This window comes from Nipponia nippon, unplaced genomic scaffold (assembly GCF_047370975.1).
Source record: "Nipponia nippon isolate SJK-2023a ecotype South Korea unplaced genomic scaffold, ASM4737097v1 scaffold_2, whole genome shotgun sequence".
Lineage (NCBI taxonomy): Eukaryota > Metazoa > Chordata > Aves > Pelecaniformes > Threskiornithidae > Nipponia > Nipponia nippon.
In genome coordinates, this window is record NW_028262336.1 from 106505250 (window position 1) to 106522878 (window position 17629).

General features: G+C 42.2%; 1 protein-coding gene across 13 annotated transcripts in view; it reads left to right on the plus strand.

Moving 5' to 3' along the window:
- Nucleotides 1–17629, plus strand: part of STARD13 (StAR related lipid transfer domain containing 13) — a 303153-nt gene that overhangs the window by 269209 nt on the left and 16315 nt on the right. For all 13 annotated transcript variants that reach the window (XM_087756685.1, XM_087756689.1, XM_087756691.1 and 10 more), the window contains 4 exons: nt 6164–6227; nt 11435–12813; nt 14217–14390; nt 16470–16629. In XM_087756685.1, the coding sequence (XP_087612811.1) occupies nt 6164–6227; nt 11435–12813; nt 14217–14390; nt 16470–16629 (1777 nt within the window). The remainder of the gene's footprint in view (nt 1–6163; nt 6228–11434; nt 12814–14216; nt 14391–16469; nt 16630–17629) is intronic.

A 17629-nucleotide genomic window follows, 5' to 3' on the forward strand; every position in this document is an offset into this window, starting at 1 on the left:
GATTTCTTTGTGAGCTGAACAGCTAGAGACTGGGGGTTTTTTCTCTTTTATTAAAAGGTGAGGTTTTGGAAAATAAACTAGCAGCTGGAGAGTTGCACTTACGTGACAGAATGGTTTAGCCTAAATCAAGTGATACTGCTGAGACCTCTAGTGCATAAGCATAGACACAGATCTTTCCAAACTATTTTATTCAAAGACAAAGGGTCTTATGACTATCTAGTAACATTTTCCGTAATGATTTTATTCAGAAAACAACACCTGTTGACTTTAATTTTTGGTGGGAGTTTTTAAACAGTTTAGATCTGAAAAAGGAATAACACCTCATATACTAGCCAGGTAGAAATACAAGTATTATGTACAGGTTGTTTTCAGATTGCAGACATTTAATTCACTGTAACTCAGCAGCTCCAAACTTTTAGTTGACAGTGACCTGTAAAAAGCAATTGTGCCAAATGTCAAGATTCAGATTCATCAGAGTGAACAGTGCCAGCCGCTGCCCCCAGTACCAGCTTTGTTACTGTATTAGCTATCAAACCAACGTCTTCCAAGTTTTCCAGTGCACTGGAGATCCTCACAGCTTGGCTGACTGCTGTGGCGAGTTTTATACCCTTGCTTTGCTCTGTGGTGACATTACTATGAGGTACATGCCAGTATATCATATGAGAGCCGCAGGCTGTGATGCACTTCTATGGAATAGAAAGTTAAAAAAAGGTTGGTTATTATTTCTGTATGCACCGATTCCCAGGTCGGGAGCCAAACTTCCATTCTTCAAACACCCAAAACTGCCCTTGAAGCTATGCATGACCAAGCCTTCATACTGACTAATAGTGCATTCAGCCCATAGTACTGAACGAAATGGGGTTCTCATTCTTATTTGGAGGATAATTTTAAAGCTGGAATGCCAAAGTGGATAATCAGTTTGAACAGAGTTTTAGCTCTGAATGGTAATGTTTCTAGCATAAACACTGAATTTCTCTGCTCTTGTGGATTGAAATCAGACTCTCAACCTCATTTTATAATCAGTTTTCTTATAGCATTGCAGTATGCAAGACAACATGAGGTACAAATGCAGAGGAACCTTTTCTTTTTTTAAGGCAGCTGGTAGTATTTTAGTCAGAAAGCCTAAGACTCCCTGTTGTAAAAGATTTCAGTGACCTTTTTGAGATATTCTAACACTCCTGCTGTTTACAATATCATTTGAAAATCTGGCAGAGTAAAGACCAAATTTGAGGCCTTTGGGTTAGAGGCATATCTATCAAGAGATTCCACTCAGATTTTATTGAGTAACGAACAATAGAAAATTACCATGCAATCTGCAGGCGAACACTGTCAGCCTGCCAAAACAATAATTGGCCATGAAAATTTTATAGCTGGATCTCTGTGTCGTTTCCAAAATAGCAGCAACAAGCTCTGGTCTGGGAACTTTTGTGGCTGCTGTGATAAGAGGGTGAGAAGGAAAAGCCAAGCCATGTTGTACTTTTTGTATTCACGTAAACAGTGACTAAGAAAATAAAGAACAAGTACGTAACGGTCTGATACATAGGCCCTTAAACCAAGCTCTTAAAATTCGAACGGTGCCAAGCAGCCAGCAGCCTCTTTTTCCATAGCTAGTGTCTCTTAGATAGCTTGTAAATAATCCAAAGGTTGCTGTACATGGGACATCCTACCATTAGAGTTTTGAAGTGGTCATTGTATCCAGTACTGTCTGCTTAGTTATATTGCTTTAGGTGCTGTTAGGAGATAAGCCCGGCTCTCCACATGCAGTATGGAAAGGCCTGCTCTGAAGTCAGTAGAATGGCTCCCATTGACCTCAAGGAGAGCTGACTCACCTCATGTGAGCACGTAGCCTATAAGGTAACTCGCTCAGCTGTAGCCATAACAAAAAGTGATAGGACTGGAAAACAGTATATTCTCTTCACGCAAAAAAACGGTGGAGCAGGGACATGCCAGTGCCAGTTTCACACACCAGTCCTGCTGGTACTGGGAGGACTCTTATTCAGCGTTCAGACCTCAGCAGAGCCCAGCGTGAGCAGCTGGATGTCCTCTTGCCAGATTCCACAGCACCAGAAGCAGCCAGCTAGGGGCATGTGTATGCAGCACCTAAACTTGGCTAGGAATAATGATAGAACAAAGAAATAGTGTCATTTTTCCCTCATGCAGGAGTTTACGGAACCATATAATGTGTTTGCCTGGTCACGATCCATAAGAGAGGACATTTGCAGATCTGCAGAGGTAGGAGACACTGTGCTGACCATGCTAGCCCTCCCCATGGTGCCACCTCCTGCAAAACTGCTTGGTGCCCCTGGCTGCATTCCCCACCAGCTGCCTGGAAGCAGCTGCAGAGCAGGTCCAGGGGGATGCATGGAGCTCCAAGTCACTTTAAAGTCATCTTCCCATTATCTGGATGGCTCATCAAGCAGGACAACAGGTCACCTACAAGGTTTTTCAGCTACTCAGATCCTGCATTGCTACAAGCTTGTATTTATTTGTAAACACTGCTTAGTGCTGTACAGGATGAGAAAGTCAGAGATTTCCTGCTTCTGAAGAACTTCCACAATAAGGGTCAATAAGTACAGCACTGGGGTTGGGATTCAGAGCCCTAAACACCTATATCTCATGCCATCTGGGATCTCCTAAGATATCTCAGACTTCTCCCTGGGCTGGCTGGACCAAGAGGACCTGCAGCAGCTGAAGGCCAGGCTTGATATTCTAGGGGATCTAAAATAGCACCAGACATCTCTGTTTGGGCACCTGAATCACTCCGCTGGTGTTTAAGTATTGTTTCAAGGGACACTTTTCAACATAGAGATGATGTTTCACCATAGAGAGAAGTGTTAAACCATAGAGGTAGTGTTTACCTGTGATGGCCTGGAGAAGAAATAAAATTAACAACAGTGAAACACTTGCTGTAGCAAATATTTTGCAGGTTTCCCCTGAACACTGCAGAGCTTTCCAGACAAGCATTCAAATGCATCTGAGATTATTTGTTTTTCATATAGTCACCTCTTGTGTTTATTTAACGTGTTTTTTTCTGCCTTTTCTTGAGTCCATATCTTGTGTTTTGTTAACATTACAGACAGTCTTCTCCCATGTTTTTAAGGAGTGACATGAAAGTGTAGTGCTTCTCTCACTTCAAGTGGGACACTAGTGACAGACTTTTGTAACCAGAGACTTTTATTTTTTTGTTGAAAGATTTGTTGAGGACTTGGCTGTCAGTCATGCAACGACTTTAAGCAGATGAGAAAAGCTTTCTGCCACTGCTGGCACGTCAACAAGGCATAAGAAGTCAAAACAGACTGGCTTTGATTGGAGTTGTTAGTACCAGGCAGGCTCACAAATATGATCGTTAGTTCTCTGATTTCACTGGCAAATCTTTCCATAGCATTGGAAGAGCCCCAGAAAGCATGCCAATGTTTTGTAGATCTGTGAATTTAAAACCTGAGGTTGAGTCCCTGGCACCCATTAAAAAGTAGTTTTGTTTTTGATGGAGCAAGTTCTTCATAGCAAAGCCAGGTTAGAAAGCAGCCAGGACAATGGTGTGGCTTCCCAAGCCTCCAGTTTAAGTAACAATATTTGCTTTTATATAGCTGACCTCCCAGTCCCTGCTGAAACGATCTTGCTCTCAAATGCCATTAGCGGGAAAGCAATGGCTTTGGATGGTCTTGTTGGTTTGACCACATGCTTTCTGCACCTTTCCATGCTGAAGAAGCAGCCCGTCTTAATAGAAATGCCACGGCACTTTCTGCTGTCAGCTGGACACATGCAGAGGTACCGGGGTGCAAACAGGGCGAAGGGTACATCATGGGCTGTTGCTTCCTCATCTTCCCACTCCTGAAGTGCGTGGCTTGTTCCTTGGATTTTAGAAGGCAAGCAACACCATAGTGAAAGGAAGGAGCACTGGTCCCTGTTATTTAAAATGTTTTCTTCTACATCTTCCCCTTAACAACTGCAAATAGGCAGTAAGTATACAGGTTTTTTTATAAACTATTGAGGAAGCAGTTGCAGAGATCACCTGCCAGGGGCTGTTGTGGACACAGGGGGCTGCACTGCAGCCCTCTTTCTCAGGGGAGTTTCTTCAGTGCCTGCTCTTGGAGGTGAGGGAGGTGGAGTTGATGGCTTGGTTTCCAGAGTTGATGAGCAGCTTGAAAGGAGGCAGTGGTTTCTCAGGATTTCTGAGCCTCTTGGCATGAGTTTAGCTGATGCCTATCCTGGTCAGCCTTGCAGGACACGCTTAGGTCAAGGAAGCAGGGAGCACTTCCCTGTCCCTGGTCTGGCCGCTCACCATGTAAAGGTGTGAGGACACGGTGACGGCTTGATTCAGATATGCAGCTCTGAGCACTCAGGTGGCACACAGTGGTACGTCAGTATGGAAATGTGACTACAAACTTGTCCCTCCAGCACAGGCCAGCTAATGCAAGGACTCTGAGCTGAGCCTCCGGTTCACCTCTTGGAGGAAGCTGTCTCCAAGGACAGAAAGTTGGGCTGGAGTCCTTTGAAAATGTGTCTGTGCCTCTGTATATTTGGAATTGATACTGATATGCAAATTTAAACATTTTGCACTCCAAAGAAGCACTGAACATTATTCAGCCCCAGGGCCCCAAGAAAATGCAACTTTGGGTTGAGAAATTCCATGTTTGGGTAAAAGATGAGCTTTGCAGTAATAGATGTAATCCCTGAGGAGGAGGATTTGTGGGCAGAAGGCTGAAGATATAGCTACAGAGCCACAAAGCCTGAAATTTATTACAAGAACGTTACTATCGTGCATGCGGGGTGTGCTTGTGCATGCATTATACTCACATTAATATGATGAGCACAGGGCTTTTCTGATATGGCATAACGGATTTATTGGCTTGAGTTAGGGAGGAGTATTTTATCTACAAATGAGCAGGTGATATTTTGTGAGGGAATTTTTTTTAAGGAAGATCCACATGTGGTGGGCTGATTCTTTATTGGTGGTGGCAATTTGAAAGTATTTCTAATATTAGAAGTCTCGGGGAGGAATATGTTAATGCCATAATGTTCTTATGCTATGTGAGAGATTACATTATTGACGCGATACTTTTTTTCATCTGTCCTTTTAACTTATCACATACATTTCAAATGTTATCAGTTCTGGAGATCTGCAGCCTCTTCCTGAGACCCAGAAGCAATGGGGGCAGCTCTTGCTGCAAAGACACAGGAGATGCAGGCAGCCTGCAGAAGAATGTTGTGGGCACATGGCTCTCTCACTCTGCCTTTCTTTATTTTGAAATTCAGCCCTAAATCTGGAAAATGCTCAAAGTCAAACGTATTTAACTCTGAGCCTCTGCTTTTAGAAGATGGATGGTTTCATGAATCAAGACCTTTAAGTATAAATAAAAACTGATCAGTTATGATTGGCATGGTGGGTTGCCTATTGAAAGAGCATGTTTTCTTGTCCTCTGACTGTCTCTGCACGTGGATACACACACACACATTCACTTTCCATCTTTATGGGACTGTCATTTCAACACACTATTGTCATGGGATAGCCTTGGATCTAAGGAGCAGAAGCCTTACAGAGTCTCTGATAACATCATTACGAACATGGTAAAAAATAATTAAAAATATTTATTGAAAAATGTTACATTTGTTACATTTTGGGTGTTAACCTGTCTATAAGATCCACAGGTGTGGGAAAGGAGCTATTAGCTGTGGAGAAACATTTTACTAACTGCTAAGAGTTCTTTATGTCAACTTTTTAAAGGAGGTGCTAACTGCCTAAAGTGAGGAACTGCATCTTTTTCTTTTGTCTTTCACAAGTGCTTTGAAATCCCCTAACATTAACCTTAAATCCTTTCAGACCAATTATGTTACCTGCAGAAGGCAACTTACCTCCTTAGTCTCCTGTCATTTCCCCATCTATCAGAGGGGTTTGCTTATACCTGTTTCCTTTGCTGAGTACTTAAATGTCTATGAATTAAAAAGCAATATATAAAACCTGTCTATCAAGTAACGTGAAGCTAAGATTCCCTTGTAACGCAGTGGTCTTACAGCCTGGAATAATATGACCAGTATCGTTTCTGAAGCCTGTTGTATGCAGTTAGCACCCTACAGGCAGATAAGAGAATAGCTTTTGAACTTATGAAAAGTCATGCCCTTTAATCAGATGCTGCTAATCTTTTGAATTTGCTTTGCCCTGTAGACGACTGAACACACTGAACAAGTGCGCCTCAATGAAACTCGATGTGAACTTCCAAAGAAAAAAGGTAAGAAAACTTCATGAAATGTGCTGGCTTTGCCCCGGCTGTTGTGATAAGACCTCCCCAATTCAGTCTTTAAGTCAGTAATGCTCTTAAAAGTAAGTTAAGTGTATTTGACTTTGAACATGTGTGTCAACATTATCTGGACACACGATAATGTAAATTGCTGAATCGTCACCTTATAAATAAAATAGAAAAAAACTGTGACTAATACAGCGGGAACAATACTACATGTGTTAAAAGGGCACACGCAGTACTTAAAACTTTACGTATGTGTAGTTCAAGTTAGCAAGTGAAAAGACAGTGCGGTTTCGTTAGGCTGGCTTGTTTGCCAATGCCATGTGAGTACACAATGGAAAATCCTGCTCAGAAAAAATGGAAGCTGTTTGGACAAAAACAATAGCTTTTCTCTATTTCTTGTAGTGACTTATTCCTGCTTAAGAATATGAAAATAAACTCTGTCATCCTTACAAGCTCCTGTGCAACATGGGAGTTATTTGAGCTTACAGGGTTTCAGCAAGGACTGCAGAAACTGCCTATTGATTTTAGGAGTTTTGTAACATGTCCAGCATTAACTGTTGAACGTTTTTTTTTCTCGTCACAAATTCCCCAAGCCCTTCAGCAGTGTACAATGGTAGTTGTTGACTCTGAGAAAGTTTGGTGTCTGTTTTTCCTCCCTTAGAGTGTTTGTCTAATGTTTTTTAAAAACTGCCTCCAAGAGTTGCATTTTTGGTGTCTTTGCAGATTCAGTCTATTCATACTCTGTTCACTGTTTGAGGGAACTTGAGCAAAGGACGGTTTTAATGTCCAGATACTCTGCCTTCTGCACATGCCCGTTTATTCTGCTGTGCATTTAGTCCATTCCTCTTCTCTTCACTGCTTCAGACCTGATGGATTTTTCTTGTCTTTGATAAGTGCCAACACTTTCCACATCAAACACTCACATCACACCTGACAGAAGGAACAGTAAAATCCCCTGACTACACGATAACTTTAAGATTTGGGCAGGTAGGCACTGTAGGAAGAGGCTGAGGTCCTTCAGCGAAAACTAACTCAATTGATTGTGTCGTTGACCTGCTTGGAGGGGTGTCTGGTTTGCATCCAAGCACTCATGTACTTGTGTTCACGCAGAGATACTGGAGCTGCACAAGAGACAGAATTACAAAAAGCAACATATAGGCAAACGCTGATTGTCCTCTGGAAATTTTGTTTACCTCCTGTCCTTCTTCTCTTCAACAAGTATTTTGGGTTTGGTGTGAGGTTTGTATGCTTCCTTGCTTGCTTCTTTTAAGTGTCTGATAATGTTGGGTTAAAAAAAAGGAGAATTTTCTTGTTACCTTTGCTTTTATTAGGGTTTTTTTGCCACTCCTCCCTGTTTTACATGGATTGAAGCCCTCAGCTGCTCTCCTTGCAGATGACCATTAATTTACCATGGAAATGGGACTGCCCTACTTGGTACCCTTTCAGGGGGACAGAAGCTACTTGGGTCCGTGCCTGCATGAGGCCAGGGAGGAGCAGAGCACAGAAAAATGTAAAGAAAGAGGGGACAAAGGAGATTTGGGATGGCAGATACAGAGCAAGTGAAAGTAGAAGAGAATGTGGGGGAGAAAAGAAGAGGGAGGAGAGACCGCTGACAGAAGGAAATGTAAATGCAAGTGTAAAAGCTGGAAATTGGGTCTGGAATTGAACACGGAACCAAGTAAACTTTTTTGCTGTAGATACTGCCTTTCCTAATAGTCTCTATGGTGATCTGAACAAGGAAATGCAAAATCAGCTTGCTTTGGAGGTTCAGCATAACAGGTTTGCACAGGACTAGCGCAGCTGCTTGAGTGATCATTAAAATATGACCAAGCGAGCTGCCAGGCAAGGTTACTGTGAAAGCCAGCACAGGGTCAGTGTTCCCCACCACCCGCTCTCCCACCCGATACATTCACGCTGTGGGCTGCTCTCTTCCCCTTGGCTTCATTGAGATGCATACAGAAATCCTCGTCTATGTGTTGCAAATATGTCCATAAGCGATTTGGACAGACAGAGATTAGCCTTTGGATTAACTGCCTTCTGCAGCTGTCGATTTATGAGAATTCCTGTCCCCAGCTGGAAAAATGTGGCAGAATTCCACCGCAAATAAACCCATTTTTTGCATTTTGTTAGCATCCCTCTGTATCTTAGGCAAGAACACCCTCAGTCAAAAAGCTGTACTATTTTAAATCAACTGTGACAAATCTGTGAATCAAAACCTCTTTCTCTTTGGCAAATGTTATCAGTCAGTCCTCAAGAAACTTGCCCCTTCTCGTCTTCCCAAACATAATGGTATTAAATGGACTTTTGAATATGCTCCAAAGCCGTGCACTTGATTTCACCCTAGGTCAGTAGAAATATATGGTCCTTGCTCCAAGATGTCTGTTCCGCCTGTGTAAGATGAATCATTGCTTTCAGCCCTACTCTTGCTCCACTGTCCCCATAGCTGGTGACATGTCAGTTGGCAAAGTGCTCTCTGCATTTTTTTTAGGACAGTCTCATTTGTCAGGGCACTCTGATATCTAACAAGAACAGTGGGTCATTCAGGATGTTCGTGGCTTCCAGAATTTCTACTGATTCCATCAAAAGAAAAGCACATTACGTCACAGGACTTGCAGTGCAGCCGAATTTGGAGTGAGTCACCATGGCAGCATTTCAGTAGCCAGATATATCATTTGTCTGATTTTTCTTTTGATGAAATGCAAAGAATGTTCCTTACCAATTAAAAAAAAACCTAAACTAAACCTTTTTTTTATTGAGCTGCAAATTTTGACACCAAAACCCCTCTGTATTTTCTGTGTGGTTCTTGGGCAGAATGTAATCCTATCATCTGTGGTGGTTAGACACAAAACTTGTTTACTACCAATATCCATTTCTGTTCATCTCTACTTTCTTTAAAAAAAAATCTTAAAACTTATTTTCCTCTAAAAATGATTTAAAGTATATTCACCACTGAATTTGTGTTTATTTCTGTCTCTCACTTTGTGCTCTCCTCTTGGTGTTTTTCACAATGTCTCTACCACTTTGGCTAGTTTAATCGATTCCACCTTGTAGAAAACACAGGCTAAATCCTGTCAGTTCATACAGTGATGTCAGTGCAGCTACAGGGATTTGTGTCAGCCAAGAATCTCCTTTAAGGTCCCTTTGGCATACTGGGATGTACAACAAATAAAAAAAATATATTTTTGTCCTATTGGCTGGTGCCATCAATGCTTCAGCAGTGGTGTGATTTGTAGATATAATTACCGCTACTAAATATTTAGAAGTACATACCCTTGTGGTTTTTAAAATATCCACTTCATGGCATTACTAAGACCACAATAGATGGATTTTTAAGTGCCTGAGTCTGTGCAGTTCTTTGCTCTGTATATGCATACAGCCAACTGTTGAGCTGAAATGAAGGTAGATCTGTCTGATATGCCATTTCTTTCCTGCAGACAAAATGGCCAAAGTAGTATTAGCCTTTTCTAGCCCCTTTCCTGCCGCTTCATTAGCTCTTAATTTTTCTCTCTAGCTAGCAGCAGAACTAAGATCTCCATTTGTTCCTGTGAACTAACATCAGCTGCAGGAGCATTGCACACCTCAATGTTAACAGATAAAAGAGGAATGACTAAACCCAAAATTTCATAGCTATGTTTTATTTTATGGTTTGGACATGATCTAAAACATCTGGCTGACTTGAAGTGATAAACTGGCAAAAGCTTATGGCATTAGTGAGACCTGGCACACTACTGATCCAAATCTCCATCTTTTGAGGTTTCACATTATTTAAGATTTTGGGGGTTCTGGTAAAATTTGTTTTATATTTTTCAATTAGACAGGCCAGCGGAGAGCTACTCAGAGATGGGAGATAACTTTACCATCAAAACTTCATAGAAAAATACTTCTAATAATAGACTTTTAAAATGAGAATTTTTCCAGTCCCAAAATAGTCTTTCTGGTTTAGCACCTCATTTTAGTCTGACAGCCTGTCATATTTTACTGCCTTCATACTGCTTCCAAGAATGCAAAGAGCTGTTTGGATGTCATGTAGGTGAAGTTAGTTCTCCTTTAAAGCAAATGTACAAGAATAATGCAGTATAAACATGGTTCAAAGTCAAGGGAAGGATACTCATTAGCAACTGTGGGCTTTGCATCCTTAGAGAACAGCAAGTTCGACACTGACTGTGTGCTTCATGCTGAAGATGTATCTTTTTTGTTTGAGCAAACAGATGAGAAAAATGTCATAGGGAGAGCTTTTTTATCCAAATTTTTTTCAAGGCACATATTGTCTGCATTGCAGAGTAGCTCCTGGAGCTGCCTAAACATAAGCACAACTCCGCGTGCCCCAGGCTGAGCGATGAGACCAGGAGGGGCTGTGGGGCTGCTGCTGCCTCAGGAGAGGCTGGGGGAAGCCAGAGCCAGTGGGGCAGGCTGGAGGCCGTCAAGTTTAGGGTGCCTCTGATGGCAAAGGCAATGCAGATAGCAGTTGCCACTGTAAGAAATCTCACCTCAACTGTAGATGCTGCCCCATGCAGAACTGAGTCCGGCTGCTCCTCCTCCCCACACCTCCATGGCTGCCTTCACTGCCTTCCTTTGCCTGTGCTCAGACCCACCCTAAGCGATACCTCCAAATATTTTTTTACTGTTATTTTAAGCACAGTGGCTATTTATCTGTAGTTATGTTCCTGAAACATAAATCTTATGAGATGTACCTGGTCTGTGAAGTTTATAGATGTTTACTAAGTGCAGCACCAGATATTTACTGTCTTGGTTTCTTAAATGGCTCACATTGCCGTAGTACCTAGCTACTTCCCAGTCTTCACCGTGTGTATATTAACACCATCCCTGCAAGTCACAATCCCTCTACTTGAACCTTTCAAAACCCTTTTTTTCCCTAAACAGTCACTATGGGCATCAGTCCTACACAGTTCAGTGCACAGGCAATCTGCCCCACAGAATCCAAGAGGCACTGATGGGACTCATGAGCTCCCTAACATAGAGCAGGCTTTTATTCCTTACTTGTTAAGATGCTCGCTGCAGTCTTTACAATTAAATGAAAGAGGCTGTTATGAAAGGATTGATGACCAATCTGTCATAAACTAGGTTCAGGGAGACTTTACCACCTGTTGCTCACGTGGAGCAGCACAATCATACTAATTCAAATAACAAGTAAATGCACCTGCTTTTAACATGTGCCACTTGCTGTTTTCCAGAGTGAAGATTCAGATGAAGAAGACCTCTGTGCTATCAGTAATAAATGGACTTTCCAAAGAACCAGCAGACGATGGTCGCGGGTGGACGACATTGATGCTTTGCTTCACCGATCAGACAGACATGGATCTTCTGGGGACATTAAAATGAAAAATACAACAAGCAGCGAGAGTGTCCTTACAGATCTGAGTGAACCTGAGGTCTCATCTATTCACAGCGAGAGCAGTGGGGGAAGTGACAACAGGAGTCAATCCGGCATCAGCAGCACTGCCAGGGAGACCTGTGACTGCTCTGGCCAGCATGATGTAGAAAGCACACTGCTGCAAGACTCCACTGCCATAAACACCGCCCTGTCCCTGAAGGACAACCTGAAGAATGAGAAACCAACACGAACCAAAGCAAAAACCTTTCTAAAACGCATGGAGACACTAAAAGCAAAAGGTGTGCATGGAAAACTAAAAGGCTCGGGAAGAACGGGTCCTTTAGAGATAAGTGGACCTGTTCTCCAGTATGAGCCAAAATCCTTGAAAGACATGCACTGTGTACAGATAGTCAATGGTGATCTCCAGAACTTAGGACAAGATTCAGTCAAAAGAGGACTTTCCTTTTCTGCCAAATCCAGCAGTGACAGCAGCCAGTCCGAAAACAGCAGCAGTGGGGTGAGCACACCATGTTTGAAGGAACGCAAGTGCCATGAAGCAAACAAGAGAGGTGGGATGTACCTGGAAGACCTAGATGTTCTGGAAGGAACAGCCTTACGGCAAGTGGTGGACCAAAACCGCAAAAATGAATTTCATTCCCAAGAGAACTTGGTTGTGCATATTCCCAAGGATCATAAACCAGGGACCTTCCCTAAGGCACTTTCTATTGAAAGCCTCTCACCTACAGACAACAGTAACAGTGTGAACTGGAGGACAGGCAGCATCTCTTTGGGAAAGCAGAACTGCTCTACTCCAAAAGAGTCCGGATTGATGGCTTGCTGTCCTAAAGAGAGCAGAATTAGTATTTATGACAATGTGCCAGGTTCCCACTTGTATGCTAGTACTGGGGACCTCCTGGACTTAGAGAAAGATGTCCTTTTTCCTCATTTAGATGACATTTTGCAACATGTCAATGGACTCCAGGAGGTGGTAGATGGCTGGTCAAAGGATGTGTTGCCAGGTCTGCCAGTTGACGATGTGTCTGTCAGGGAATCTCCGTTGTTGCCTTTCCAGTCGCCCACACAGATCACACTTGATTTTGAAGGAAACTCTGTCTCTGATGGCCGGACCACACCGAGTGACATGGATAGAGATGGAACATCCCTCAATGAATCCGAAGCCACTGGCGTTAGGGACAGGAGAGACTCTGGGGTGGGAGCATCGCTCACAAGGCCAAGCAGGTAGGTAGCAAAATTTTGTACACAAATCCATAGACTGTGAAATACGATATAAAGAAGCAGAGGCTCTCAGCCTGGGAGGCAGAAGGTGCAGGGTACCATTACAGTTGTACTCATCCTGTATGGGGATGGGGACTTCCCAGGGAAGGGTGGGGCTTTGGGATAAGAGACATCCTGCTATGGAAATTCTTATGTGGAATCAACAGAAAATTGGTTTAATAGAGCAAACTAAGGCATTTTTTTCTTTCTTGATCCATTGATTACATAGTAGGACCCTGTATATGTTGTGGGATGTATTTTCAATTTGCCTTCTAAGTTATGCACCCCAGAATTTATGCATCCATAGCCTTGTGCACTTCTTTTATGCACTGGTCTGCTTTAAAAATGTGTCCCTTTGTGCTCAAAGCCAATTTCCCTACCCTGCCTCAGTCCCTTATGTGACGGGGTGAAATGATGGTATACAATTAACTTCTTAATAAAAGTGGACAGCAGGATTTTGTTAATAGTTTGCAGACCTGTTTTAAGTCAGAGGGATGAGTTCCCTCTGTTGAGCCAAGGGAGCACAGTCCTGAGTAAAGGCCTTTGTGGATCCGTATTGCTGTGTGGGGTAGCTTTATACGTGCAAAAGCAGTGAGAAAATACCTGGTATTTTCTGATCTGCCGTCAGGCTTGTCATGTCCTCACAGAGGATTCTGCTGTGCCATGGTTTACTGCTGCCCGTGCTTGCTCACCACCATCACAAGCAAGTGAACTCGAGGAAACTACTGAGTAAATAAGCAGTGCCAAAGTTTTTAGGATTTGAGCCAGAGCTCATGTTTAGCAAACAAGAAACTGAAATGAGTTTTTTTTTCCGATGTATCCAGTATATAGAGAAAGTGCATTGGAGTAAAGAGAAGATGTGAGTGGCTCAGTAGCTTGGTGGTTACAGCTCTTGCCAAGGAGACACAGGGTTCAATCCCTTCTCAAAAAAATCCTTCAGTATTTAATTATAGAGATATTTGGAGAACCTCATCTCCAAATACCTTGGTGGTCAGGCTGGTCTCCTGGGAGGTGAGGGACCAGGCATTAAATTCCGGTTCTGAGTCAGGGAGAGAACATTTGAATGTGGATCTCCCATATCCTGTTGGAAATGTGTGGGCTAAAGGGCATAGCAGGCAGCACTGCTTCCCTGAGTACATGGACAGGACCCACACCCACTTGTGAATCTAACATTAAAAAAATCAAAGCTTGGGCATTTCCAAAATTAAAGAGATTGAGCAAATTGTTTTATTTTCCTCCAAGCTTCTTTTTCTTTCAGTTGACACACCATGAGCCATAACGTGTGTGTGTATGTTGATGTATATTTTGTATATTGCCCAGCACTATCTCACAGTTGTCTGATTTTTCTATTGTTTCTTTTGCTTAAGGCGATTACGATGGCATAGTTTCCAAATCTCTCACTGCCTGAGCCACTCCACTGCATCACTTCACATCAGCAATCAGTCAGCAGCCCAACTGAATCTACTGCAAAAATTCTCTCTGCTTCGTCTTACTGCCATCATGGAAAAGTACTCCATGTCAAACAAACATGGCTGGACCTGGTGAGTACCATTCATAACTGGAAGGGGGATTTTTTTAGGAGAAACTATTTTCTTCTAATTCTGCTATTCTGCTAGTAAATTCAGTAAATGCAATTAGGAGGAACAATTGACTTCAACTGTAGAATTTGAAACTGTCCCCTTTAATCCACTGCTGTCTAGTGACTCAGTGGCAAAGTCAGAAATAGATCCTGGAGATCTGACTTAATTCCTGTGCTCTAACAGAGACAACCCCAGCCTCTCTAACAACACTCCAGTTCCAGAAAAATAAACAGGAGTAGGAGGCAGTGATTAAAAGTAGGAAATATTTACAGCAAGTCTTCCCCAGAATTCATTTTGTGATTCAAAAAGAAACAGCTGCTGCTGGTACTTCATGTATTCGATATTGGTTTGTTTGTGCTTTAAAAGAAGGGTTAGAACAGTTATAGGACTTTTCTCTGCAGATCAAAAGATGTAAGCTTTAGCCTAGTTCTGGACTTGCGTTAGAGGGAGCTTGGAGCCGTAGCAGCTGTAACAGTTACCTGGTCACTCAGAGTGGAGTGAGGGGCAGATGGGCATGAATGCTGGCAATGTGGCTCCTTCTGTAGCAACAGGCTACAGAAATCTGCATGTTTAATAGTATACAAACCCTGATGGGCCACACAGACTGAACCACACTGTAATGGAAATGGACCTAGATAGGAGATTATAAGTATCTGAGAAATAATCAAAAGGATAACAGAAACTTTCCCTAATACACAGAGATGACAAATGTCAATGACTTGACATTTACGTTGTGATTTTCATGTTCAAAGCACTTCACCAAAATCCCCCTACATTCAGCTCTGAGCTAGATAAGACAAGTTTTCCTTTAGAAATAGAAAAATAGATACAAGGGGCTGGCTACCTGTGAGATTCACCTCACTGGCATCAGCCACTCCAAAAAGTTGTAAGTCTAATCTGAGCAAGTCATGTCGGCTGTCTGTGGTCAGTGGAAAAAGACAGGCAATTCCAAGGGCAGCTCATTCTATCCAAGGCTCAGGGTTTGGGTCACCCTCCAGAGATGCCTCGCTCCACAGTTTGTGTAGAGGCAGCCTGGACTGCTAACTCTTTCTAAATCTCTGTTAGAGAGCTAAAATTCAATAAGATCACCCCCAGATCGCTGTTTTCCTTTGGTGCAGCTCCCTGCAGCTAGCTGACAAAGTCTGTACTGAAATGAATCTCACCTTAACCAACTCCAAATAAGAAGAATAGATTACAGTAAATTCTAGACCCTGCTGTTTGTACAGAGGTTTTCCCTCCTGACAAATATTTCTTCAGTTTGTATAATCAGTCTCTAAGGATTTATAAGAGTGGGACATTAAATAGCTGTAAAGTTCTATGCTGTACTCCTTCAGTAGGTCATTTAATCCAAGTTTTATCTCCTTCCCACACAGATGAGAAAAATCTTTGTCACATTCAGGTCATATTCATCCTTTTTTTTTTTTTTTAATTCCACTGCAGTCGTGACTCCCACAAAGGGAATCCAGTTTATTCTTGTTTTCACCCTCATTTTTGGAAGAAAGCAAGCTCACCAGCTTCACTTATGTTACTCAACTAGAATAAATCATGTAACACCAGGGATGAATCTGGCACATAGGGACTTCCCACCATCATTTATTACTGTAAATTGTTAGTCAATAGAAATGCTAAATCAAGTAACTGGTAGTATAAAAATCATTCAGCATGTCAGAGGACTGAATCTCCTTTTCTCTCAGATACCCTCTCCACTATGCTTTGCTGTGCCATTCCTTTGAGTCCCTAATGGATGCTTTAAACCATGTTGGCCTCAGCTGGATTACAACTGCATAGCAAAAGTTTTTTGTTAGAACAGATTGTTATGCTGTATCTTAGAGCCAGAGGCCATCTACTTATAAAAGTTGTCAAGAAATCCATCAATTATACAGATTGTAAAGTGTCCGTGTATTGTGCATTAAACATTTTTTTACCATCTTCATAAAAAAGGAGGTGGCCCCAGTTACCAATTTCTACCAGCAGTGTTACTTAGAGAGACTGTGTAAATACTCTGGTATTTTCATGCAGCCTCTTCATGTTAATTTTCAGGTCTGTGCCAAAGTTCATGAAGAGGATGAAAGTCCCTGACTACAAGGACAAGAACGTCTTTGGCGTGCCTCTGATAGTTCATGTCCAAAGAACAGGACAGCCTCTTCCCCAGAGCATACAGCAAGCGCTATGCTACTTACGGAGCAACTGTCTAGATCAGGTATGAACTTTACTCGAGGGACTCGGTTGTTTTTTTCTGAAAAGCTACCCTGAGCAAGCAATGGTGAACCTTTTTGTACTTAGTATCAGAATTATTTGAAGATTGTTATATCTCATGTTGGGCCCAGATCTCCTCTGGTGACTTGATACCTGGTGCCAATACTAATGGTTTGCCATTTTGAGATTTGTATCCAGCTAATCTGTTGAATTCTTGTAGCTAATCAGTCCTGCTGATTTGTATACAATAGCCTATCTCAAGGAACGACAAGATCTTTGTGTCTGTTGAATCAGAGCTCAGGACTCCCCGCTTCTGCCTGTATCTGCACTGCTTATGCTTGACTGTTGCCACTGAGGGTTAACTGCATTCACCATTTCACAAGATATGGTACAAAAGGTTTTATTTACTTAGCAAAGAAAGAAAAAGCCAAGAATAGAGAGCAAACTCAGCAAAATATTCAAAGTATTCTGTTGACAAAGTCAGATATATCCAGATAGAGTTAGGTCAGCAAATGTTCAATGCCAAAGCCATTACAGTACGTTTCCCTTTATAATGTTTTTAGCTGCAGCAAGCCAGCTGGGAGACCCTCATGCTCAAAGTATTTCAGACTTTTTGATTCCCTTTAGCTACAGAGCAGGGACATACCAATCATATTTTTACTGTTCTTCCCCTAAGGATGAGGATATGTATTTTTATGAACATAGGACTGGGAGAAACCCCCTGGCTGATTGAGTTCAGTCCTCTACTATTATTGACCTCATGTCATATGACCTCTCCCATAACTGCTTTTAGATAGTTGTAAGTTCAAAAGGAGCAACCAGCATTTTACTCCACAGACTTTGCTGCTTTCCTAGCTCTGAGCACACAAAAAGGGTGGAAGTGGTCAGTTCTGAATCTTTCCATTTTCTGATCACCATTCTGGTTGCTGTTCAGGTTGTTTTGTTGGGTGACAGTCATCTTCCCCAAAATGGAAGTCTAAAAATTAAATTCCTAGCTGTGAATC